The sequence below is a fragment of the Mastomys coucha genome, unplaced genomic scaffold, assembly GCF_008632895.1.
Source record: "Mastomys coucha isolate ucsf_1 unplaced genomic scaffold, UCSF_Mcou_1 pScaffold5, whole genome shotgun sequence".
In the NCBI taxonomy this organism is placed as follows: domain Eukaryota; kingdom Metazoa; phylum Chordata; class Mammalia; order Rodentia; family Muridae; genus Mastomys; species Mastomys coucha.
The window spans coordinates 64,264,893-64,288,327 of NW_022196911.1; the positions used below are offsets into that span (position 1 = coordinate 64,264,893).

General features: G+C 48.2%; 3 protein-coding genes, 1 long non-coding RNA gene and 5 other non-coding genes across 13 annotated transcripts in view; 6 read left to right on the forward strand and 3 right to left on the reverse strand.

The window, feature by feature from the left end:
• The window catches only part of Pfas (phosphoribosylformylglycinamidine synthase), a 56,396-nt gene extending 54,497 nt beyond the window's left edge, over positions 1–1,899 (reverse strand). For all 4 annotated transcript variants that reach the window (XM_031354810.1, XM_031354808.1, XM_031354809.1 and 1 more), the window contains exon 1: positions 1–1,899. This exon is cut by the window's left edge and continues 506 nt beyond it. The gene's annotated coding sequence lies outside the window, so the exon portion shown is untranslated.
• Positions 1–3,065, forward strand: part of LOC116079107 — a 3,442-nt gene extending 377 nt beyond the window's left edge. Inside the window, exons 1-5 of the long non-coding RNA XR_004113758.1 lie at positions 1–52; positions 1,490–1,630; positions 1,756–1,910; positions 2,010–2,297; positions 2,475–3,065. The exon at positions 1–52 is cut by the window's left edge and continues 377 nt beyond it. This is a non-coding gene — a long non-coding RNA (uncharacterized LOC116079107). The remainder of the gene's footprint in view (positions 53–1,489; positions 1,631–1,755; positions 1,911–2,009; positions 2,298–2,474) is intronic.
• Positions 1,338–1,409, forward strand: Trnap-cgg. Its single transcript has one exon. It is a non-coding gene; the product is annotated as a tRNA-Pro (tRNA).
• Trnad-guc lies at positions 1,894–1,965 on the forward strand. Its single transcript has one exon. It is a non-coding gene; the product is annotated as a tRNA-Asp (tRNA).
• Positions 2,224–2,295, reverse strand: Trnag-ucc. Its single transcript has one exon. It is a non-coding gene; the product is annotated as a tRNA-Gly (tRNA).
• Positions 2,799–2,870, forward strand: Trnaw-cca. The gene has a single exon. It is a non-coding gene; the product is annotated as a tRNA-Trp (tRNA).
• Positions 3,066–6,151: 3,086 nt separating the features above from the next.
• Positions 6,152–12,226, forward strand: Aurkb (aurora kinase B). 2 transcript variants are annotated; one of them, XM_031353616.1, is made up of 8 exons: positions 6,152–6,526; positions 8,017–8,119; positions 8,194–8,263; positions 8,431–8,622; positions 8,821–8,959; positions 9,056–9,204; positions 10,895–11,069; positions 11,567–12,226. In XM_031353616.1, the coding sequence occupies exons 1-8, from the start codon at positions 6,479–6,481 to the stop codon at positions 11,726–11,728; spliced, it is 1,038 nt and encodes a 345-aa protein (XP_031209476.1). In that variant the 5' UTR covers positions 6,152–6,478; the 3' UTR covers positions 11,729–12,226. The 2 variants fall into 2 exon arrangements, with proteins under 2 accessions (XP_031209476.1, XP_031209477.1); XM_031353617.1 differs by lacking the exons at positions 6,152–6,526; positions 8,017–8,119; positions 8,194–8,263; positions 8,431–8,622 and having other exon boundaries at positions 8,889–8,967; positions 9,054–9,204.
• An 8,484-nt stretch (positions 12,227–20,710) lies between these two features.
• On the forward strand, positions 20,711–22,609 carry Borcs6 (BLOC-1 related complex subunit 6). The gene has a single exon (XM_031353396.1). The coding sequence runs from the start codon at positions 20,796–20,798 to the stop codon at positions 21,894–21,896; it is 1,101 nt and encodes a 366-aa protein (XP_031209256.1). The 5' UTR covers positions 20,711–20,795; the 3' UTR covers positions 21,897–22,609.
• A 730-nt stretch (positions 22,610–23,339) lies between these two features.
• Trnai-aau lies at positions 23,340–23,413 on the reverse strand. The gene has a single exon. It is a non-coding gene; the product is annotated as a tRNA-Ile (tRNA).
• Between the last annotated feature and the right edge of the window lie 22 nt (positions 23,414–23,435).

The window sequence follows — 23,435 nt, forward strand, 5'->3', positions numbered from 1 at the left end:
CATGTACAAGGCACCTCCCATACACATTTTTAAAAAAAGTGAGAATGCTTAGGTGGGTATGATGGCACAGGCCTGTAAATCTAGCCTTCAGTTCAAGGTCATCCTTACCCAGCTTTGTAATTCCGTAAGGAATTACACAGACACACACACACACACACACACACACACACGAGGGGTGGGCAGTTGCAGGAAGAGAATTCTAGACATGCTTAGGAAAAATCACATGTCTTAGTAACGGAAGAAATTCCCTTGCAGGGTAGGTAGGCAGGCTCCAGGTGTAGACAAGCCAGTGAGTGCACTACACCAACACCCCTTGTCAAATGGGAGTCCGCAAGCTTGGCAGTCCAAAGTTAAACCCTAGAACTGTGAACTTCAGTGTAAAGCTTTGGCTCCTACTAAAAGGTGACACATTTTCATCAAATATTTTCATAGTGTGTAAGAGCACACATTTGTACTTCGTTTTGGAGGAAGCTAAAGCAGAATGTGTGAACCCGGCTCCTGCCACAGAGAGAAAGGAGACCTAAAACGCCAACGCCTTGAATCTCAGGGGAGAGGCTGGTCAGAGGAGCAAGGCTAAACGTTGAAGCGCTTGCCTTTGTTTCTCCTCCCCACGTAATCTGCTGGCTAATGGCGGGATGCGAAGCAGACCTTTTAGGATGTTAATTTATTACTTTCTCAGATGCTGACTCTGAATAAGGATTCAGTTCCCGGGCTTTGTCCGTGTTTCTGGAGGCACGGGGCCAGTTAACACTTGGAGAAAAAGAGAAAGCTAAGCAGGAGGGTAGGGAGTGGAATGTGACGCTAAGAGCTGGGAACCCAGGGCCCAGTGCTAGCCAACGCTTTCTTGGTCTGCTATCTCTCTCTCTGCTCTGACATCTAGCTGGGTGTTGATAGGCAGTGTGGATAGATGGTAGGCTACGGAAAGGGTCCGTCGCTGAAGTAAGACTAACGTTAGAGATGGCGAGAAAAGCTGTAGCTCACCCGTGGAGTTCAAGACGCGGCCCCTCGGAGCGCTCCCCAACCGAGCCGCTCCGTGGATTAGAGCCCAAGCTCAGGACCGCAGGCAGGGCGAGGCAGAGCGGAGGCCTCCGGGTAGGCAACCGCCAGGGTCGCAGCGAAAGCGCCGTCTCCAGTGGTAGAGAGGCCGGGAGAAGAGACGAGGGGACGACTGAGCCTACACGCTTACTTCCAGGGAGGAGTAGGGACCCGGGGCCGGCGCCTAGCAGCCCATCTCCGGATTCTGCTCCCTGGTCTTCGCTCGCAGCGGGCGGTCCCCCAGCTAGACCGAGCGAAAGCCTTACGACCTCTATGGACGCCTGTAGACTGGGTCATATGTCGGCTCGTTGGTCTAGGGGTATGATTCTCGCTTCGGGTGCGAGAGGTCCCGGGTTCAAATCCCGGACGAGCCCTGTCTTCTCTTTTATTTTTGCCTTCTTCTGCCAGCTATGTAGGCAGTCACCCCTTTGAGGGTTGTCTTATTTATTCCCAGTGAGCACTTCGGTGGCAGGAAAGTCAGCCAGCGCCGTCCTAGCTGGCGTGCCGGCGCGAGCGAAACAGCGTCGGCTCTTAGGCCAGTCGCCCGATTTCTCCCTCCGCCCTCTCGCTTGGTACCTCTCCTTGGGATCCACAGGTTGGTACCAGGTTGATGGATGTCCATTTTTGGGATTGCGAACGACGGGCGATGAGGGGCGGGAGATAGTCTGGGTCTTCCCGATAGCTAGGGGTCGTCAGAACTGAGTCTCGACCGTTTTGAAGGTTGTCTGCGGACTTTCTGGGGACCGGCGCAGATTCCCATTTTGAATATCTGAAAAGAAAAAGGCCGCATAACCCGGCTTAGGAGCTTCGGTTACACAACCCAGATGAGGACTCCAGAAGAGCCGAACGTCAGCTCACTCCTCGTTAGTATAGTGGTGAGTATCCCCGCCTGTCACGCGGGAGACCGGGGTTCGATTCCCCGACGGGGAGAAGTGTCTTTTTTTTTTTTTCTTTTTTCTCTTCTTAATTCGCAGAAACAATGGACACGGCCAGTTGTAGCTGTAGCAAGCAGGACACGGAAGAAAGAATAAAGCGCGCAAGTGGCAGGAACAAGATGAATGACCAGGGTTATGGTATGGAGAAATGCGATCATGTCTCCGTTGACTCCTAGATTTGGAAGAAAGGATTTCTTTGGATATTTTAGAAGCACTGATTTCAGTAAAAAAAAAAAAAAAAAAAGTTCCCCCTTGCGTTGGCCGGGAATCGAACCCGGGTCAACTGCTTGGAAGGCAGCTATGCTCACCACTATACCACCAACGCAGGTGAGAGGACGACTTGCAGTGATTATATTTATATGTATCTTCCTGCTAATAGTCAACGTTATTTTGCCAATTTATGTGGTTATGTCAAGATAATGTGATTATGTGAAAAATAAGAATGAGAAAAGCAAGATCCAAAGAAACTAACCGAGATTTTTCTGTTTTGTTTTGTTGTTTTAGTCATTAGCACAACTGGGATTAAATGTAAAACTCTGTTTAGGAGTCTAGACAAGATGGCATCATCTCCAGGAAAAAAACGTTGCATAGAAGTCGCTTCTTTGAGTGAGCTAAGCGTGGCTCAGTATTAGAGTTAGGCTTTCCGCCCAGCGCCGAGGAGACACTTCACCGTTTAACCGTAGTCGACTTTCCCCGGGAGCGCGAGCCTCTCCTCTCGGTAGCCGAGAGCCGGGAGAGCAAAGCGGAGTCCGCGCCTGGAGGAAACCGCCCGCGCTCACCGCGCCGCAGCTTCTGTTCACCACTCCTGTTAGAGCTGGGCCGCAGGGAGGCCTCGTGGCGCAACGGTAGCGCGTCTGACTCCAGATCAGAAGGTTGCGTGTTCAAATCACGTCGGGGTCATCTGTCGCATTTGTTTTCCAAATATGTGATTTCTTTTAACAGTACATTAAAGATAAAAAGGAAAATTCCTACCCACTACATCGAGAATTTTTCTCTCCTCAAAGCTGCTAAGACTTGTAGACAGTTTTATGCCTTTTTCCGGTTTCTGCCAAAATAACCATGTCTTTAATATAATAAATATTTAAATAACAGAAATTGTTAATGAACAGTCCCCCCAACTCTTCTTTTAAATAATGCACTTATGATACGGCAATAAACGTTCTTTATTCGGAAAAAGAATAATAGTTATTTATTTTGTCCCAAACCACTGTTTTCACTGATTAGTTCTTGTTTACTGGTGTTCAGTTTTGTTCCGTTGTTTTTGTTCAACAGTTTTTTTTGTTTTGTTTTGTTTTTTTTCCACCAAGGGCTGAAATTTCATGTATCTGGGAAGGGTCAGAAGTATTTTGGATCTCCAAAGCTCTGGCATATACAACTGTATTAAAAATATAATTCCTTATAATTTAAGCGACAATCAAAAATTTGATGACAGTTATGAAAGAGTATTAAGCAATTTTTCTGAAGCTGGACATTTTGACTGTCTAATCTACACTTTTTCTTATTATCTAAAATTTTGCCATTACTGTAGCCCCTTTTGCTTATTTGTTTGGTATGTTGATCTGGGTTTTTGGAGAGTTCTTGGGGTTTTTAGTTTTTTTCATGAGCTTCTCCTGTAGTCCAGGCTAGCCTGGGAGCCTTATGTAGCTGACCTTGACCTCTTAATCCTGCACTCTGCACTCCCACAAAGCACTGACTTTACAGGAGGTCGCTCCCAGCTCATATTTATTTATTTACTTATTTACCTTTATTGAATAAACTCTGTGGTATGAATTCCTGGGATTTCAGTTTTGAGTTAAAGGTTTTTCTTAGCTGTCCTACTGTCTGCAAAGGATATGAAACTTTTTCAAGCATAAGTAAACTTTTTTTCTTCTTTGTTCCCGCTCCCCACCTTCAGGACTCTAGTGTTTGTTGTCTTGTATTTAAAATTTAAAATCTCTTCGATGTGAGTTTTTGGGGTGTGGTTGCCAGCACTGAGTCCCCTTCACTATATTTCGGGAAATTGAGGAAATCAAGCATTTTCCGCCCTCACCCAGGGCAGAAGACTTACAAATCCGCCAGGATCAAGAACAAAGAATAATGTGAAGTTCAAGGTTTGTTTTTTCTTTACAGCCTGGTGATCACAGACAGAAGGCAGAAAGGCTGAACCGGTCCCTGCCCCCTGGTTTGGCAGTGAATTGAAATAAGCCAGATTTCTGCATTTGACTATTAAAACCCCTGAAAAGTCAAACATAAAATAAAAGAAAGTACAATAAAATAAAACTTAAGTCCAGTTTTTCTGTTTTGTTATTTTTATTTTACTATTTTGTAATCCTGGCTTGGAATTTACTGTGCAAACCACATTGGTCTAGTACTTGGAGTGATCCCCCTGCCTCTATTTTGTAATCCTGGCTTGGAATTTGGGTTTACTGTGGGTCATATTCTGAGTTCAGGCCTCAGAATATGACCCACACAGCTGACGCCCTGCCATGTGAAATCTATGTTCCCCTTACTGCCCTCCCTGTCTTATGCCAAACCAGTCACTTTGTCACACATACCAAGACAGTAGCATACAGTGGACTAGTCTTTGTTGCAGAAGTTGTATATACCAGAGCTTTGGAGTCCCAAAATAGTTATGATCTTCCCAACCATATGAAATGTCAGCCCTTAGCGTGAAAATACTCCTCACCGCCGAAGCCATCCATCTCTACCATGACACAAGGGATAGAAAAGAATTCAAGAGCTAATCCACCAGGTATTGCTAACTTATAGAATTAGAAAATGGATTTAATTTATATATTTTTGGGAGTAAACAGCTCACACTGTAACTTGGAGCTCCTAGCAATCCTTCTGCCTCAGGCTCCAGAGTGCCGGAATTACAAACCCACTGTTAGAAACTTTTCAGGATTTTTAAGGACAAAATAGTAATGACACATAAGCAAAAACATGCAGGAGAGTGGATTTTGAGTGTGCCTAGCCCAGGAATGTAGACCATGCCACGGGCTGAAAGCCGTTCCTAGGAAAACAGGATACTTAAGAAGAAAATCCGCCTTTAATCCCAGCACTTGGGAGGCAGAGGCAGGCGGATTTCTGAGTTCCAGGCCAGCCTGGTCTACAGAGTGAGTTCCAGGACAGCCAGGGCTATACAGAGAAACTCTGTCTCGAAAAAACCAAAAAAAAAAAAAAAAAAAAAAAAAAAAAAAAACACAAAAACCCAGACAGGTAGGCTAGAGAACCCAGTAATGCAGTTCTCTATTATTTCTACACCTACAGATTCAACTGTTGTCTGTCCGTCTGTCTACCCTACCTACACACCTACCCACCTCATCTAGAAGATTGCATTGCATCTGTATTGAGTAGTACACTTTCCCCACATCATATTCCCTAACAGAGGTCTTACTGCTGTCTCAGTATTTTTGTCATATTAGGTAGTTAGGTGGTCTAGGAAATTAATCAACGAACCCTAGAGAATTCTGAACCCTATGCAAATACTATGTCATCTACAATATTGTGTCTGTGTATAAAATAGACCTGACCATCAACTTTAATTGGATACCATGGGGCGTTGTATAGGCAATACATCAAAGAGACTGAAAAAAATTGTACTTTCAAAGATCATATTAAGGGCAGCATTTAAATTTTCGTGTAAACCAGACAATTTAAACGGAAAGAACTCAGTCATATTAATCACTTTATATATTTTATTATTTATATATTATTATTCATAGGGTCTTTGAGACAGGGTTCCACAGCTGTTTAAATCCCCCTTCCCAACACCTCCCCCTTTCATCCCCACACCCCTCTCATTCCCCTCCTCCCCCCAACTCACACACACACACACACACACACACTTTTCTGGCTCCCCTCCTCCCCCCAGGGTTTCTCTGTGTAACCCTGGGTGACCAGGAACTCACTCTGTAGGCCAGGCTAGCCTCGAAGTCACGAATCCACATGCCTCGGCCTCCCGAGAACTGAGGTTAAAGGCGTGCGCCCCACCACCGCCCAACTTAAATATTTCATTTTTTTTATAACTGGAAAAAAGAGCTTGCACGTCTTGGGACGCAGACTCAACCTAGTAAAAAGGAGCCCCTTAAGCCACACCTTCATTCTGTTTCAACGATCTAAGTCACCAAAAAAAAAAAAAAAAAAAAAAACGTAGCCAATGAGAGTGGGCTGCGGTGGCGGCTCAGCCAATGGGTCCAGAGCGGGAGATTCGAAAGCGTCCGGGTCGCGGGGTAAACCGGTTCTCCGTGTGCTAGCGCCCAGCGTCGTAGGCTGCGGCTTTGCGGGGTACTGCGGAGGCCGCAGTGATCCACACACAGCGTCGGTTCCGTTGGGCGGGCCCAGGTACCCGCCAATCCGCCTGGAAGGAGAGGTGCAGGAGTCCCCCGACCGACCTCGGCTGCGGGCTGATTTGCTTCCTTCCGCCCGCCCAGGCGTTCGCTCCCCGCGGATCTGCCTCTGTATCTCTTGCCTTCTGTTTTGTTTCGAAACCTCTCTGCCCAGCTCCCCTCCCGCTTTTGCCCTGGAAAATGGCTCAGAAGGAGAACGCCTACCCGTGGCCCTACGGCTCAAAGACGGTAAGGTCCTGGCCACATTCCCCGCCCCACCTCCCCCGGAAGAGGAGTCCTTGGAGGTAGAGGCTGGGCCCTGCAAATGGCCGGACTCGGAAGCGTTTCCGACGTGCCCAACCCCAAGGGCTGGCTTGCAAAACTCAGTCTGATCACTTGCAGTCTTACCGTAGCAGATGTTGCCAACCAGAATCTGAAGGCTTCGGTAGGGCTGGGCCTGCTTGTCACATACAAGTAATAGTTGGGACTGAGTAAACACCATCGTGCTTTCGGGTCGTGAATCCCAGTCTCGAGACTGAAAAAAATAACTACACAGAAAATTAAAATGTTATAGAATAGAAAGTTACGGTTTAAAAAGTCCGGCATGATTTAAATATTTATGTATTTTCCTGTGTATGAATCCCAGAGCTTCCAAGTTTTGATGTACCATCCAGCTACACTCCACGTCTGGAATTTATCTAAATGAGCGGTGGGAAGTAAGAATCTAAGTGTGTGTGTGTGTGTGTGTATATATATATGCGTATGCGTATGCTCACGCATGTACGAACACACATGCCAGTTTGTACCAATGTCACTGGGGGAGGTTTGTAGTAACACTGGGGTTTTTCTCTTGGCTGAAGAAATGAGCTAGGAAACACAGTGTTTACACAGCTATAATGCAGCACAGCCGTAAAGAGCTTGGCTATATGATGGGACCCTGTAGCTACCCAGACTGGACAGTGACGTGCTTGAGGTGTGGGCCAGGGTCAGGGGAATTAGTGTAGGGACTCTTATGCCTCTTGTCTTGGGTTGTTTTTTCATTCGTTCACTTATTTTGCTTCTTAATTTTTTTGTGGGGAGGATGATGTTAAAATGAGGTCTTAGCTGGGCAGTGGTGGCGCATGCCTTTAATCCCAGCACTTGGGAGGCAGAGACAGGAGGATTTCTGAGTTGGAGGCCAGCCTGGTCTACAAAATGAGTTCCAGAACAGCCACAGCCAGGGCTACACAGAGAAACCCTGTCTCAAAAACCAAACAAACAAACAAAACAAAACAAAAAACCCCAAGGTCTTATTTAGCTCAGGCTGCAGGCTGGCCTTGAACTCCTAATCAGGAGCCTCCACCTCCTAAGTGCTGGCGTTGTGGATGTGTGCCCGGACACTCTCAAGTTGTTTTTTGTTTGTTTTTTGTTTTGCAATTTACTTTTGTTTTTTCTAGGCAGTGTTTCACTGTGTAGCCCTGGCCATCCTGGAACTCAGTCTGTAGAGCAGGCTGGCCTCGTACTCACAGAGACCTCCCTGCCTCTGCCCGTGAGTGGGTCACTACTCTGCCAGTAGTTTCCCTTTCCTGTGGAACGATGAGCAGGTTCTTGGCGAGGCGGGCAGACCGTGCTCTATCACTCTAGTTCTGTGAACTGTGAGTTGACAGGTTCTTTAACAAGTAGCTGAAATGCAGCTTGTAGCACATTCCAGCCAGGTTACGGGGACAAGGACGCCCTCAGAGTCACCCTTTGCTCCTCAGTCTCAATCTGGCCTGAACACCTTGCCCCAGAGAGTCCTACGGAAGGAGCCCACCACGACATCTGCACTTGCCTTCATGAACCGGTCCAACAGCCAGTCCACAGGTACCTGGGACAATGGGGAGAGGGTATAAGCTGGGAATGTCAAAGGAGACACGACATAACTGCTCTCTCCGTAGCCGCCCCTGGCCAGAAGTTGGCTGAGAAGAAGAGTCAGGGCTCCACTGCTTTGCAAGGATCCCAGAGCAGGTAGGGAAACTTGAACGATGATGAGGTAGAAAAGGGGGTGGGGTGGGGGTGGAGGGTGCATAAGGGGAGCACGGGTAGTGATAGATCACCCACCTCAAGAATGTGAGCGAGCCAGCTAACCTCCACGTCCCCCTCCCCCCACCTCCAACCTTTGCTTTTCTGATCAGGAAGCCTTTCACTATTGACAACTTTGAGATTGGGCGTCCTTTGGGCAAAGGCAAGTTTGGAAACGTGTACTTGGCTCGGGAGAAGAAGAGCCGTTTCATCGTGGCTCTAAAGATCCTCTTCAAGTCTCAGATTGAGAAGGAGGGGGTAGAGCACCAGCTTCGCCGAGAGATTGAGATCCAGGCACATCTGAAGTAAGCTGTCACCCCTGACCCTGGCTCCTCATCAAACCTGATCACCTCACATCCCAGCCCCACACCCACCCCCCACCCCGCTTTTACTCCACCTTGACCACCTGCCCCTCCCTCCATATGCTCCCTGACTTAAGTCTCAGCAATCTGTCCTGGCTCCTAGATATAGCCTGCAGCTTCTTTTCCCCTTGCATCTCCCAGACATCCCAACATTCTTCAGCTCTACAACTACTTCTATGACCAACAGAGGATCTACTTGATACTGGAATATGCCCCCCGGGGGGAACTCTACAAGGAGCTCCAGAAGAGCCGAACCTTTGATGAGCAGCGGACTGCCACGGTCAGGGCATTGCAGGGCGTTTCGCGGGTGGGATAGGAGGCTGGGGCTGTTGCCAGAAGCTGAGGGCCTGATTTCCTATTGTATGGACCCTCACAGATCATGGAGGAACTGTCAGATGCCCTGATTTACTGCCATAAGAAGAAGGTGATTCACAGAGACATAAAACCCGAGAACCTGCTGTTAGGTCTGCAGGGAGAGCTGAAGATTGCAGATTTTGGCTGGTCTGTGCATGCCCCATCCCTGAGGTATGGAGGGACTGGGGGGCTGCTCCTGTTGTGAGGCGGTGATATTTTTTATAAATGTCTTCAGTATCTCGTTCCTCCAGAACATTTGGGGTTTTTCTCCTTGCAGTATCGACATACTCTTTACATTGACATATATCTTTACAGAAATAGTTGATTCAAGAATTCATGCTCTGAATTTTCTTTTTTTTTTTTTTAAATTAAATATAGCAGGCCCTCTCACCACATTGTTGAGAAATCTCCCACACTACAGACTGAGAGCTGATCGGTTGACTGAGCCAGGGACTGGTCTTTTTTTTTTTTTTTTTTTTAAGATTTATTTATTTTATGTGTACGAGTACACTGTAGCTGTACAGATGACTGTGAGCTGATGGTTGCTGGGAATTGAACTCAGGGCCTCTGCTAGCTCCGGACAGCACCAGAAGAGGGTGTCAGATCTTACCACAGATGGTTGTGAGCCACCATGTGGTTGCTGGGATCCAAACTCAGGACCTTCAGAAGAGCAGTCAGTGCTCTTACCCGCTGAGCCATCTCACCAGCCCCGGGACTGGTCTTATATAGCACACGATGACTTCAAATATATATATAGCCAAAGACAACTTTAACTTCTGATTCTCCTGCCTCTGCCTCCAAACATACTAGGTTTACGGGCTTGTATCACCATGCCAAGTTTACCCTTGTAACACCCTGTTCTTTTTTTTTTTTTAAAGATTTATTTATTATATGTAAGTACACTGTAGCTGTCTTCAGACACACCAGAAGAGGGCACCAAATCTCATTACAGATGGTTGTGAGCCACCATGTGGTTGCTGGGATTTGAACTCAGGACCTTTGGAAGAGCAGTCAGTGCTCTTTACCCGCTGAGCCATCTCTCCAGCCCCACCAATGGTCTCACCGTGTTGCCTTAAAGGCCCAGGCTCAAGTGAGTGGCTGCCCTACTGTGCCTGCTTACCCTCTTCACATTTTGTTTGGTTTGGTTTGGTTTTATGGTATTGGGAGTGAAACCGAGGGCCTAGCGTCTGCTAGGCTCTAGGCTAGCTCTCTGACTCATCTACAGCCCTCAGAACCTCTTCCTGGTTTTTAGACAAGAGTACCCTGCAGCCAAGATGGCCTCAAACTGACAATCTGGCATCCGCTTGCCCAAGTGTTGGGATTAAGCCAGGTGTTGTGGCACACGCCCTTAGATCCAGCCGTAGGGAGGCTGTGGTAAGCAGTGGTCATCAGGGTAACACAGGTGAGGTCAAGGCCAGTGAGTTCCAGGCCCGAAAAGGCTAGAGAGAGAGAGCCTGTCTCAAAGAAACAAAGCCAAACTCCAAGTATTGGGATTTGATGTGCATATCCCAGCAAGGATCTAATGACCCACCATTGTTTAATTCTTCAGAGTACTGCACAGTAAAATATATAATCTGATTTATTTAAGTAGCATATGCTTGGTGGGTGTTGGTGTTTTCTGTTTTTTCTTTGACATAAGCATTGCCCGTGTCTCTGATTGTCTTATGTATTAAGATTAGTTCATTAGTGTAACCATGCTGGCCCCATGCATGCCCACCTCTGGCATTTGGCTTATATCATTACCATCTCCTACTCCAGAGTGCAACCTGGGGTCTCTGGGCTGCCTGCCTGCTGTCAAGTAAAGAGGAAAGAAAAGCCACTGACTTCTGGGACTCCCTACCCTCTCCCCTCCTCCTACCAGGAGGAAGACCATGTGCGGCACACTGGACTATCTGCCCCCAGAGATGATTGAGGGGCGCGTGCATAATGAAATGGTAGATCTGTGGTGCATCGGGGTGCTCTGCTATGAACTGATGGTGGGGAACCCACCCTTCGAGAGCCCTAGCCACAGTGAGACGTATCGTCGGATTGTCAAGGTAGGATAGCCGTTTGGGCTTGGTGTACTGTAGGAGCCAGGGTCTAGGGATGCTCAGAGTGGATATACACAGCTCTACAAAAATGTCCCTGCTTTGTAAATACTTTTGTATTCTCTGACAACTTCTTACATGTATTTAATGTACCTTGATCATATCCACCCCTAACGATACATCCCAGCCGGGCCGTGGTGGCGCGCGCCTTTAATCCAGTGCTTGGGAGGCAGAGGCAGGCGGATTTCTGAGTTCCCCTGGACTCTTCCCCAACACATGCACGGCCTACTTTCTCATCCTCTTTCTTTTTATAACCTGCTGAGAACATCTAGTATTGCCTGCATGAGCACCAGCAACTTGTCTATATCCGTGCTCTCAAAAAAAAAAAAAAGACTCCTTTCCCCCAGCTGCCATGCACTGCCAATAACACCTCTCTGATGGCATGAGTAGTCAGGAGAATGTGGTCAGGGTAACACAGGTGACACCTGTCCTTTCTCCACCCGCAGGTGGACCTGAAGTTCCCCTCTTCTGTGCCTTCGGGAGCCCAGGACCTCATCTCCAAGCTGCTCAAGCATAACCCCTCACAACGGCTGCCCCTGGAGCAGGTGGCAGCTCACCCTTGGATCCGGGCCAACTCACGGAGGATTCTGCCTCCCTCTGCCCTTTAGCCTGCTTCTTGATTGTTGTCCCTGTCATTTCTCAGTGTTCTTTGTATGTCTGTGTCTGTGTTGTGAGAAGGGGATGGTAATTGGAAACTATCCCTAACTCCAGTTCTAGGAGATCTGAACTCTATACGCAAAATGAGGCATACCCGTGCTACACATATATGCAAGCCAAACATATAAAGTTAAAAAACAAACAAACAGTGCTGGAGAGATGGCTCGGCAGTTAAAAGCACTGGCTGTTCTTCCCAGGAACCAGGAACTCAATTCTAGCACTACCCGGTGCTCGAAGCCACTGTCTGCAACGCAGTGGGGACTCCAGGGCCTTCGAGCCTCTGCAGGCACTAGGCATGGATGTGGTACACATGTATGCAGGCAAAACACCCATGCACAGAATTTTAAGAAACCTTCTAGTCTGATTCCTTTCAATTTGTCAAATGTTGAATGTTATTTTAAAAATACTATAAGCCAAAACTGCATTTAATACAATTTTTCTTTGAAACATGGTGTAGCCTAGTCTGTCTGAAATTCAGAAAAATGATGAAGAACAAAGCATTTTTTTTGTTGGGGGGGGGGGTTGAGACAGGGTTTCTCTGTGTATCCTTGGCTGTCCTGGAACTCACTGTGTAGACCAGGCTGGCCTGGAACTCAGAAATCCGCCTCTGCCTCCCAAGTGCTGGGATTAAAGGTGTATACCACCACCGCCTGGCTTTTTTTTTTTTTTTTAGCATATTTTATAATAAAGTTTTAAATGTTTCATGTTTTTGAATACTGTGTGGTTTGAATATGCTTGGCCCCGGGGGTGGCACTATTGGGAGGTGTGGCCTTGTTGGAGGCAGTGTGTCACTGTGCTGGTGGGCTCTGAGACCCTAAGACAGTTGGTACCAGGGACTAGGTTATTGCTGTGAGTGGCCTGGCCATGCTTTTGTTTGGAAGAATGTGTATCTTGTTACGTTGGAAAGCAGTGGAATGTTCTAAGTGGGGTTTAATAGGCCATCCTAGTAAGAATACGGAAGATGGTGGAGCCAAAGGTCATTTTGTGAGATTCCCGGAGGGACCCCCACACTCAAATCCCAGGAGTGATGACCACCCCAAGACACGGACTTGATGCAATCTGCAAGAGGCATTTTATTCCAGCTAGCTGGGGCGAGACTCATATCCCTCGCAGGGGTAGAGGAGTCTGGCCCTGAGCAAAGTCTTAGGTAGCTTTTTACTTTTGTGCAGTTGCTGGGGCAAAAGAGAAGACTGGGGTAACGGGAAGGTACCGTGTGGTTTCTGATTGGTCCTGGCTCGTGCTGGTCCAGGGGCGGGCTAGCCACCTGGCAATTGTTTTGGGCCAGGTTGTTTCTGGGTTCTCAGACCAGGTCATCTTGGTTCCCTTGTTTCTGGGTTCTTGGAAACTGGCCTCCCATTGTTTTTAGGTTCTGGGAGCCAGTCTCCCATTGAGTTTAACTAGCTGCTAAATCCCCACAGTACAGTTTGAAAACTTAATCTTACAATTTGAACTGCAGAAGCCTGTTGCCTCAAGAGGTCTCAGAGAAGACTTTTAGAATTTGGCCTAGAGTCTGTTCTTGTGATCCTTTGGTGAAGAATGTGGATGCTTTTGTGCCTTCTTCTGAAGAGTCTACCTGAGTATAAGGTGGAGAGATTCAGATTAATTCCATGGACAAAAGAAGTCTCAAAATGGCACACAGAGACTTTGCCCTCTGGTTTACTCTTATGAAGAACATTTTGATAAAGCATAGCAAGTTTAGAAAGGAAACATAAGCCGGGCGGTGGTGGTGCACACCTTTAATCCCAGCACTTGGGAGGCAGAGGCAGGCCGATTTCTGAGTTCGAGGCCAGCCTGGTCTACAGAGTGAGTTCCAGGACAGCCAGGGCTACACAGAGAAACCCTGTCTCAGAAAAAAAAAAACAAAAAAAACAAAAAACAAAAAAAAAGGGAAGGAAACATAAAACGCATGGTTCATAAAATAAAGGGGCGCCAGGAAGTGGAAGGAAGCTAAATCCTGTGTTCAAGGATATTTTTGTTTGTTTGTTTGTTTTTCGAGACAGAGTTTCTCTGTGTAGCCCTGGGTGTCCTGGAACTCACTCTGTAGACCAGGCTGGCCTTGAATTTAGAAATCCACCTGCCTCTGCCTCCCAAGTGCTGGGATTAAAGGCATGCGCCGCCACCACCCTGCAGGTTCAAGAATATTAAATGGAATTAAGGGAGTAGTGACCTTGGGGCAAGCTCCCACCCAGGGAGACTAAAGCTTTATAGTTAGATAAGGGATGGTTACTTCCTGTTAGGTGTTCTTACCTGGTTAGTGTTGGATTTTTAATCTGGAGTGAACTACGGTCCAGAAATGGAGGACATAGGCTTTTGATCCAGATCTTGAGGAATAGTAGCCATGAAAAGCTTCGGCCTAGACTGGTAGTACACAATTTTAATCCCAGGAGATGGGCAAATTCTAGGTGAACTAAGGCTTAAATCCAGGTGTGGTGGTACACAACTTGATCATAGCATTCAGGTGACAGAGCAATGCAGATCTCTGAGTTCAAGGTCAATCTACAAGAGCAAGTTCTAGGACTGCCAAACTTAGGCAGTGAAGGAATTGGAAAGTAGAAAGCTGGTGATAATGTAATAGAAAAGGGGGGCCATGTTCCAGCTCCAGCAAGCAGCAGAACTCTATAGCTTTGGCCATGTGGCTCTGGCTTTAAAATCAAGAATAGAGCCGGGCAGTGGTGGCACACGCCTTTGATCCCAGCACTTGGGAGGCAGAGGCAGGCAGATTTCTGAATTCGAGGCCAGCCTGATCTACAGAGTGAGTTCCAGGACAGCCAGGGCTATACAGAGAAACCCTGTCTCGAAAAACAAAAACAAAACAAAACAAGAATAGAAGGGACTACTGGGACAATTGATGGTTAGTTGGAACTAAGACATTGACATCACTGAGTTGAGATCTGGGAAGTGTTTTCTGAGAGCACAAAGCTGCAGCTGGACTTGGTATCGTATAAGAGTCACCCAAGTGGTACTGGTTTTGAAGACGTGAAGGGGTCATGAAGAGCAGCTGAGGTTTGGCACCATGAGAGGCCATGAAAGGCCATTAGTGGAGGTGCAGCCTCAATTGCAGTTAATGGCCCAGGACTAAAGGGGTCATGCAAAGAGGTTGGCGCCGTTAAAAGGGAGCCTATGAGAGGCTATTTGTAAAATGTGGTTGTAGCAAAGACCCCAGTGTATTGGAGATGCCAATATCATAGGATGACCAAGAACAGCAGCAGCAGTGGAGTGGAGTCAACCAGAGCCTAGAGTGCTACAGAGAGCAGAGCTGGAGAAGTGAGCAGAGCCCTTTAGAGGAGCCCCGGAGATCATCTGTGGATCCCAGACACTGGAAGAAGAAGCTGTAAAGCTGAAGTTACTTTGGATATGCCAAGATGTTAGAGATGCCATGGGATATCTGCTGAGAAAAGCTGCCAGGGGTGGAGCCAGCTTAAGAGAATGAAGTTTGTTGCTGCCGAATGCCAGGTCTACAAGCAGCAGTCAACAAGAATAAAAGGAGTTAGAGAAAGACCTGAAGAGTGCTTTGACATAGAACCCAGAGACATGGAATTTGGAGTTTGCCCAGCTGGTTTTCTGTCTTGCAAGAGACTTTGAACTTTGGACTTTTAACATTGTCGAGACTGTAATAGACAATTGGACTTTTGAAGTTAGATTAAATGTATTTTGCATTATGCTATGGCTAAGTATGGCCCCCATAGACTCATGTGTTTGAACAAGTCTATGAGGCCATGGAGTGGAATATGCTTTAAATATGCTTGGTTCAGGGAGTGGCACTATTAGAAGGTGTGGCCTTGAAGGAAGTGTGTCCCTGTGGGGTTGGGCTTTGAGACCTCCCTCCTATCCATGTGGGAGTAAGTCTTCTATTTGCCTTTGGAACAAGATGTAGAACTCTCAGCTCCTCCAGCGCCATGCTCCTCTGCTGCCATGCTTCCAGCTATGATGATAATAGACTGAGCTTCAGAACCAATAAGCCAGCCCCAATTAAATGTTGTCTTTTGTTGCCTTGGTCATGGTGTCTCTTTATAGCAATAGAAGCCCGATATAACTAAAACAAATGCTGCTTCGAAAGTAAAAAACTGTTAGTATAGCTTGTCAACATTGTGAAGCCAGCTAGGTGGTGGTAATGCATGCTTTCAACTCCAGCACTCTGGAAGTAGAGGCAGGTGGATTTCTGAGAGTCTGAGGCCAGCCTGGGCTACAGATCAAAGTTCCTGGACAGCCTGGGGCACACAGAGAAGCCCTGTCTTGGGGATTTTTGAGGTCAAAAACCAAGTTAGTTTGGCGTGTCAATGCGTGGTATTCAGGAGGCTGAGTCACGACAATCGACACAAGCTTGAGGACTGTGGTCTGCAGATCAAGCTCCAGGGATCACCCAGTGATGCAAGCAAAGCCTTCTGCCTGCTTGTGGGACTCCTGTCTTCCTGCTGTGTTGCCACATCCAACTTTGATTTGAATGTTTTTGCTTTACCTTAATATATTTTATTTTGTCATGTTTGGATGTTATATTTGGAAGACTGCTCTTTTCTAATGAGAGACAGAAATGGAGCAGATCTAGAGGTGAAAAGAGGTGGGGAGGTGGGGACAACCTGGGAGGAGTGGGGGGGGACTATAATAGGATACATTGTGTGAGAAAATAATCTCTTTCAATTAAAGAAAAGGTTGGGGTTTGTTTGTTTGTTTGTTTGTTTGCTTGCTTTTTTGAAACAGGGTTTCTCTGTGTAGCCCTGGCTGTCCTGGAACTCATTCTGTAGACCAGGCTGGCCTTGAATTCAGAAATCTGCCTGCCTATCTCTGCCTCCCAAGCACTGGGATTAAAGGCGTGCGCCACCATGTGCCGCCACCACCCAGCCAGTTTTTTGTTTTTTTGTTTTTTAAAGATTATTTATTTTATGTATATGAGTACACTGTAGCTGTGTTCAGACACCAGAAGAGGGCATTGGACCTCATTATAGATGGTTGTGAGTCACCATGTGGTTGCTGGGAATTGAACTCAGGACCTCTGGAAGAGTAATCAGTGCTCTTAACTGCTGAGCCATCTCTCTAGCCCGTTTTTATGTTTTTTAAAGTCAAATATGGCCAGTCAGCGTGAAACAGCCATTTAATCCTATTGCTTAGGAGACAGGAGCAAGCAGATCTCAGTTGGAGGTTAGCTGGTCTATATAATGAGTTTCAGACCAGCCAAGACTAACTACATAGTGAGATTCTGTCCCCAAAAAAACTAAAATAAAATGTTAAGGGACAAGAGCCATTGCTGCTTCTCCAAAGACTACCTGGCAGAGCACAACTATCTCTAAGTTTAGCTTCATGGTATCCTGGCCTCAGAGGGCACCAGGCACAAACATACATACAAACCACTCAGACCCATTTAAAAATTAATGGTCATATCAAGCCCAGGACAGTGGTCCATGCCTTTAATCTCAGCCTTTGAGAAATAGAAGCAACAGGATTGTCATGAGTTCAAAGCCAGCCTGGTGTACATATTGAGATCCATGCCAGCCTTGGCCACAGAGTGAGCTCAAATTTATAAAAAGCTGCATAGTAAGCTGGGCAGTGGTGGCCCACGTCTTTAATCCCAGCACTTGGAAGGCAGAGGCAGGCGGATTTCTGAGTTCGAGGCCAGCCTGGTCTACAGAGTGAGTTCCAGGACAGACAGGGCTACACAGAGAAACCCTGTGTCGAAAAAACAAAAACAACAACAACAAAAAGACCTTGTTATCTTCTGACTTCCACATACACTACTATTGTGTGTGTGTGTGTGTGTGTGTGTGTGTGTGTGTGTGTAGGATGTGAAATAGAATTGGAATGGGAAGAAAGGGTCTAAAGAGGAGGGAAAGAGTGTGTAATGTATATGCCTTAGCTTTTGCAGGGAGGAGGGGACAGGAGAGTGGGGTGGAACGGACAAGAACAAAGGGGCTGGATGGATGGTTCAGCAGTTAAGAACCCTTGGTAGGCAGATCACAACCAACTGTAACTCCTCCATGAGATCTGACACCGTTTTGTGGCTTCCACCCATGCACATGAATTAAAAAAAAAAAAAAAAAAGTTAAAGACCAAAACATAATGATATACATGTTTGAAAATGCCTCAATTAAATCTATTCTACCATTTGGTCAGGACCCAATCATTTGCCCCCAAACCCATCAGCCAGCAATCAACACCCCAGAACATGAATCTGGGGACATCAAAAATCCAAACTATAGCACCATTCTATGGACTACTATACTGCTCTTTGGAAACAAATGAAGTTACCTGCATATATGGTATACTTCCAGTATACCATGTGTACAAATCAATGCAATTGTTTTTCAAGACAGGGTTTCTCTCTGTAGCCCTGGCTGTCCTGGTATGCTGTAGAGCAGGCTAGCCTCAAACTCAGAGATCCTCCTGCTTCTGCTTCCCAAATGCTGGAACTAAAAGCGTGCACCACTATGGACCAGTCTGTGCGCTCTTGATCCATATCTCTATCTGCTGAGTTGGCAGAGCTCCTGATGCACTCAGTAAGAAAGCATACTGCAGAATACAATTATATATTTAGAACTAACAAGGGGGCTTTTATGTAATTGGGGTGGGGGAGAGTAGGCCTTAGGGCAGGACACTTACCAAGATGTAACAGTTTCCACTTTACTGAAGCAAGACAGGCAGTCCTGGCCCCTGCCTTTAATCCCAGCTTCCAGGAAGAGGAAGCAGACAGTTTTTTTGTGTGAGTTTGAAGCCTGCCTGGTGTATATACGCCAGAGCTGCATGGATAAACCCTGACTCAAAAAAAAAAAAAATCATGCTTTTTGATATGATGATAATGGACTAAACCTCTGAAACTGTAAGCCAGTCCCTGGGGGGAGGCAGTCAAGGGGGGCTGGAGAGATAGCTCAGTGTTAAGAGCACTGACTGCTCTTCCAGGGGTCCTGAGTTCGATTCCAAGTAGCCACACAGTGGCTCACAACCATCTGTAATGGGACCATCTGGTGGGCAGCTGCAGTGTACTCATACACATAAACTAAATCTTCTTTAAAAACCAGTTTGTGTTTGATGTTTGAAAGTATAACAAGGGTTGGTTGGGATCAAGAAGTCAGAATAGAAAATTAAAAAAAAAAAAAAAAGTTGCTGTGGTCATGGTGTCTCTTTATAGCAACTGAAACCCAAACTAAGACAGGTACCTAGACAGGGAACTAGAATAGATTGTTATGGAGAGCCAAAGGGGAACTAGGAGGATTAAATGGGTTGAGGAAGGAAGGTAAAGGAGGAAATATGGGGAGGGACAGCTAACACTAAATGCCATTTAAAAACTATATGCAAACCTATCGTAGAAGCTTCCTAAGATATGTACATAAAGGAATCTAAATGGAGTCACCAAATAGTAGGGAAGACAATGTCCCAACTAAACCTTATACCACCAAGTAAAACCTCCATTGTCACACCAAATGTCATCTTATTTTTTGAAATTTAAAATCCATTTTGGTGGTGGCAAGACACACCTTTGGCATGAAGAGGAGGAGGAAATAATAGCAGTAGCAGCAGTAAAGGTAGTAGAAGACAAAAGACTTGCAAAAGTCGGCTTCTTTCAAAGGAAAAAGGCCTCAAGAAATGAGCAAGGACACAAGAATAAAGACAGGGTGGAGGGACAGCATGTCAGTGTTGGTGCTAGCAAAAACGGGAAGATTCTGCAATTGCTATCCAGTACACACTTTCCACACAGGATTCATTTTCAAAAACAGGAACAAGTCGGGCATGGTGTCCTTCTGCCCCTTTAACCTCACCACTTGGGAGGCAGAGTCAGAAGGATCTCTGAGTTCGAGGCCAGCCTGGTCTACAAAGCTAGTTCCAGGACAGCCGGGGTTATACAAAGATTATAAACCAAAGAAGAATTTTAATAACTTGCTTGGTTAACTAGATGGGTCCCAGAGCTTTGGCTGTGTTTTGCAGTTGACTTTTCTATCATCTGATTCCTGTACCATGGCCCTTGGAAAGAATCTCCATCTGCTACAGAAACAGTGCTCTGGGAAATGTGGCCCCTGGGGTCCTGAATCATCGGTTTGGATGTTGTTAACCCTCTCCCTTCTCATTTATTTTAGCCCGGGTGTGTTCTGTCTGTCTCTCCCCGATACTCCGTGCCCCAGCGTTTCTTGTTTATATCAAACCTCTTTGCTTCTGAGATTTAGGTAAGCCGCTCTTCCCTCTGTCCTCAAGATGAGTTGATGCTCTTGATGGTTCCCATCAGAGACCTTTCCCGACCCAGGCCTCCTCTAACTAGTCCTTACTCTCAATCACAGCCCTTTCTTTTCTCGAGAGTGCTTATCAAAATGTCTGATCCTTTTGCCTATGGGAGTATTTTTTTTCTCTTGTGACAAAAATCTCAATATTATCCTCCAGTGAGGGAAACGCTCTACACAGAGGGGACAGGAGGCCGAAGAGTGACAAAAGCACAGGAAAGTACACGAGCTGCAATTCCCTGCACAGTGAGTGGCTCTGGGTGCCTCAACGACCAACCAGTCTTATCAACGTTTCAAGGATGGAAGCAATCAGTCCTGTTCCGTTGAGAACTCTGGCTTTCTCTCTCTCGGTGCTGTTTTTCTTTCTCGGTTATCTAAGCTAGGTTCGGTCCAACCCTGAGCATCCAAGAACCTCTAGAAATCCCAACAACGATCTCCGGTTGGGTGTGATCGCTAGGCGGGTCATTCTGGGCGACACCCTGGGTGGACGTAGAGCCTAAGCTCCGCCCCTGTGGGACTGGGTGCTTCGGGGTTCGGGTCCTTTAAGATCTGGCCTCCCTCGACTTTCCGAAGGGGCGGAGCCACGCGCATAGCTGTCACCTCGGAGCGGCGACCCGACTGGCTTTCACGTGCGTTCCGCAGTTCAATAACAGCCCTCCCCCCGGAACTTCCTGCGGGAGGCGACCAATCACAGAGTCCTTCCTGTCCGGACCATTCTCATCCGGCTGCCAATCGGCGCGCCCCCGCCAACGCCCCTTAAAGGCGCCGCCGCTGCCCGGGGGAGTCCGGCGGACGACTCGCGGTTCCGGCCCCCACCCGCAGTATGGAGGCCGCCCAGGGGCGGCTCGGGCCGGAGCCGGATCTTTCGGTCGGAGCCGACCACCAGGCCGCGACTTTCAGCGGCAGGCCGTCCCGAACGCCCTCGAAGCCGCCCTCAGTCCGGACGCTGTCCAGGGAGGAGGAAGAAGCAGAGAGCGTTGGGGTCGCGAGCCGTCATCCCCGTGCGCCCCCGAAGACTTGGAGCGGCGGCAGCGCCCACGGGCCGGAGCCGGACACTTGGCAGGACAAGCCGAGCTCCCGGGCGACGCCGTCCGGGGCTGTGGGACGCCGTGGAGCGCCAGGTTCCGAGCACACCCCGCCCCCGTCCTCCTGGTACCCGGAGCCCGAGCCCAGCGAGGATCAGCCCTCCGCTCTGACGGTCTGCCGTCGGGGGAGCCCCGGAGGCGTCGAGATGAATATGGAGCTGCCTCAGCCAGAGGGTGACGACGGCGGCGACGACGACGACGACGACGAGGAGGCGGCGGCGGCGGGTAGGGCTGGCCGCTCGTTCCCCAGCCGCCTTCAGGACAGCCGCAGCCTGGACGGGCTGAGTGGGGCGTGCGGTGGAGGGGGATCTTCCTCCAGTGGCGAGGCGGGCGCGGGCGGAGGACGTCGCGCCACCATCTCCAGCCCCCTAGAGCTCGAGGGCACGGTGAGCCGCCACGGCGACCTTACTCACTTTGTGGCCAACAACCTACAACTCAAGATCCGACTGAGTGGTGCGCCCCCGCCGCCCCTTCCCCCTGCCTCCGTGCGGCCCTGCCTAACGCCCGCCCCCACCCCAACGATCCCTCCCATCGACCCGGACGTGCTGCGGGACCTGGAGCGGCTGAGTCGCGAGCTGGGCGGCAGGGTGGACCGTCTGCTTCGCGGGCTGGGCGGTGCGGTGCAGGAGCTGACAGCGCTGAGCGTAGGCTGTATCCAGACCTACCGCGACGCGGTGGACTCCTTAGGCGAAGCCGTGGACATGAGCATCAAGGGCATGTACACCTTGCTTGCGCGCTGCGAGGAGCTGGAACGGGCTTTGCAACCGGTCCAGGGGCTGGCACGCCAAGTCCGAGATATCCGACGCACTCTGGAGGTGTTGGAGGCCCTATGCAAGTGACCAGGAGCATGGAGGAGAGGCCACGCCTACCCTGGCCAGCCCGGGGTCCAGTAGGACCGACCCTCAGGATTCTTCAGAGAGCCCTGGTGGAAACTGCTTGCTGACGGGAGGCCTGTGCGTTAGAGGTTCTTCCACAAGCATTTAGGAGGCCTGTGCCCATTCCAAGCCTAAGGAGAGTGGATGGGGAAATTGTGAGGATAGCTATGGTGGGAAGGGGATGTAGCTCTGCTTTTACTCAGCTGGCCATCTGTTAGCTACCCTGTTCTTCCTGACTCTTCTCCCTAAGCTAGAACGCCGTCCATGAGAATGCAGGCCCTTAGATCTTTGCTGGAGGGTGGGGCAGACCCGAATGCGTGCTCAGAAGAGATCTCAGCCCCCCCGCTGCGGCTATCCCGATTTCAGCGGCCGCACCTCAAGTGCCAGGGGCTTTAGGAACTAGATCGAGCGGTCCTAGTCCACAAAGCGTGCGAGGGTGAGGGTGCACACCTGCATAACCTCCTGCTTCTTCCCTCTGGTCCCCTAAAATGCCACGGGGTGGAGCTAACGGGAGCACATTTGACGATGGAGGGACAGAGGTGGTGGGGGAGTGTCTCACTGCTCTCAGGGTTCCGGTAGAATGGCTACTGGTTTTGAAGCCCACCTGTTGTGGAGTATTCTAATCAATTTTGGCTTTTCTGAGTTTTGTGGAATTAAAGTGCTACTGCTGCTGCTAAGGCCGAGCCTGTTTTTGTGTGGGGTCGAAGGAGTTGAGAAACCAAAGGAATGGGAATGAAGGCCCCTGTGACTCCCGGAGCTCCCGGGAGTGGGAAGTGGGAGTGTGGGGGAGGAAGTCTCAAGCTAGATGGAGAAGGATGTGCGTCAGAGCTGAGGGAGGTAATTTCTTAAGGGCCCAAAGAGCCACGAAAGCAGAAACACAAGGGTCTTGAGGGGAAAGGGCTTCTCTGCTCCCGATGGACAGGTAGTCAGTCCCCAGGCAGATTGGTTGTCTTGGTTGTAGTGGAAATATAAACTCTTGACAGGTCTATCCCTGACCTCTCTGTGCTGATCAGAGTTATGTATAATAGTTTGAGACACTTGTGTCCCAATCGCAAAGGCTGCCTTCTTACAATTTACATAGTACATTCAGGAACTATATGTTATGATCATAAAGTATCCAAGGTCACAAAAGTAATGATTCCCACACTCCAAGACATCCCCACATTTATACAGCATTCCAGTACACTTGTTTAAGTTCGAACTGTTTCAGTATTAGACTGCTGTATGAAGTTTTCTTCAACGTGTCCTTTTCAAAAGATGACGAAAGCTGCCAAAGCCGCCTTGTTAAGAAGTGAACATTAGAAATAAAACCAAACTGGGAGCATTCCACACTTTTATCTCATAATAGCTAAGGAGAAAGCAAACACATTAAACGAAAAGGCTTTTTATTTAAAAAATACTTAACACTGGCCCGTACGGGGATCGAACCCGCGACCTTGGCGTTATTAGCACCACGCTCTAACCAACTGAGCTAACCGGCCAGACATGAGAAGACGCGAATTC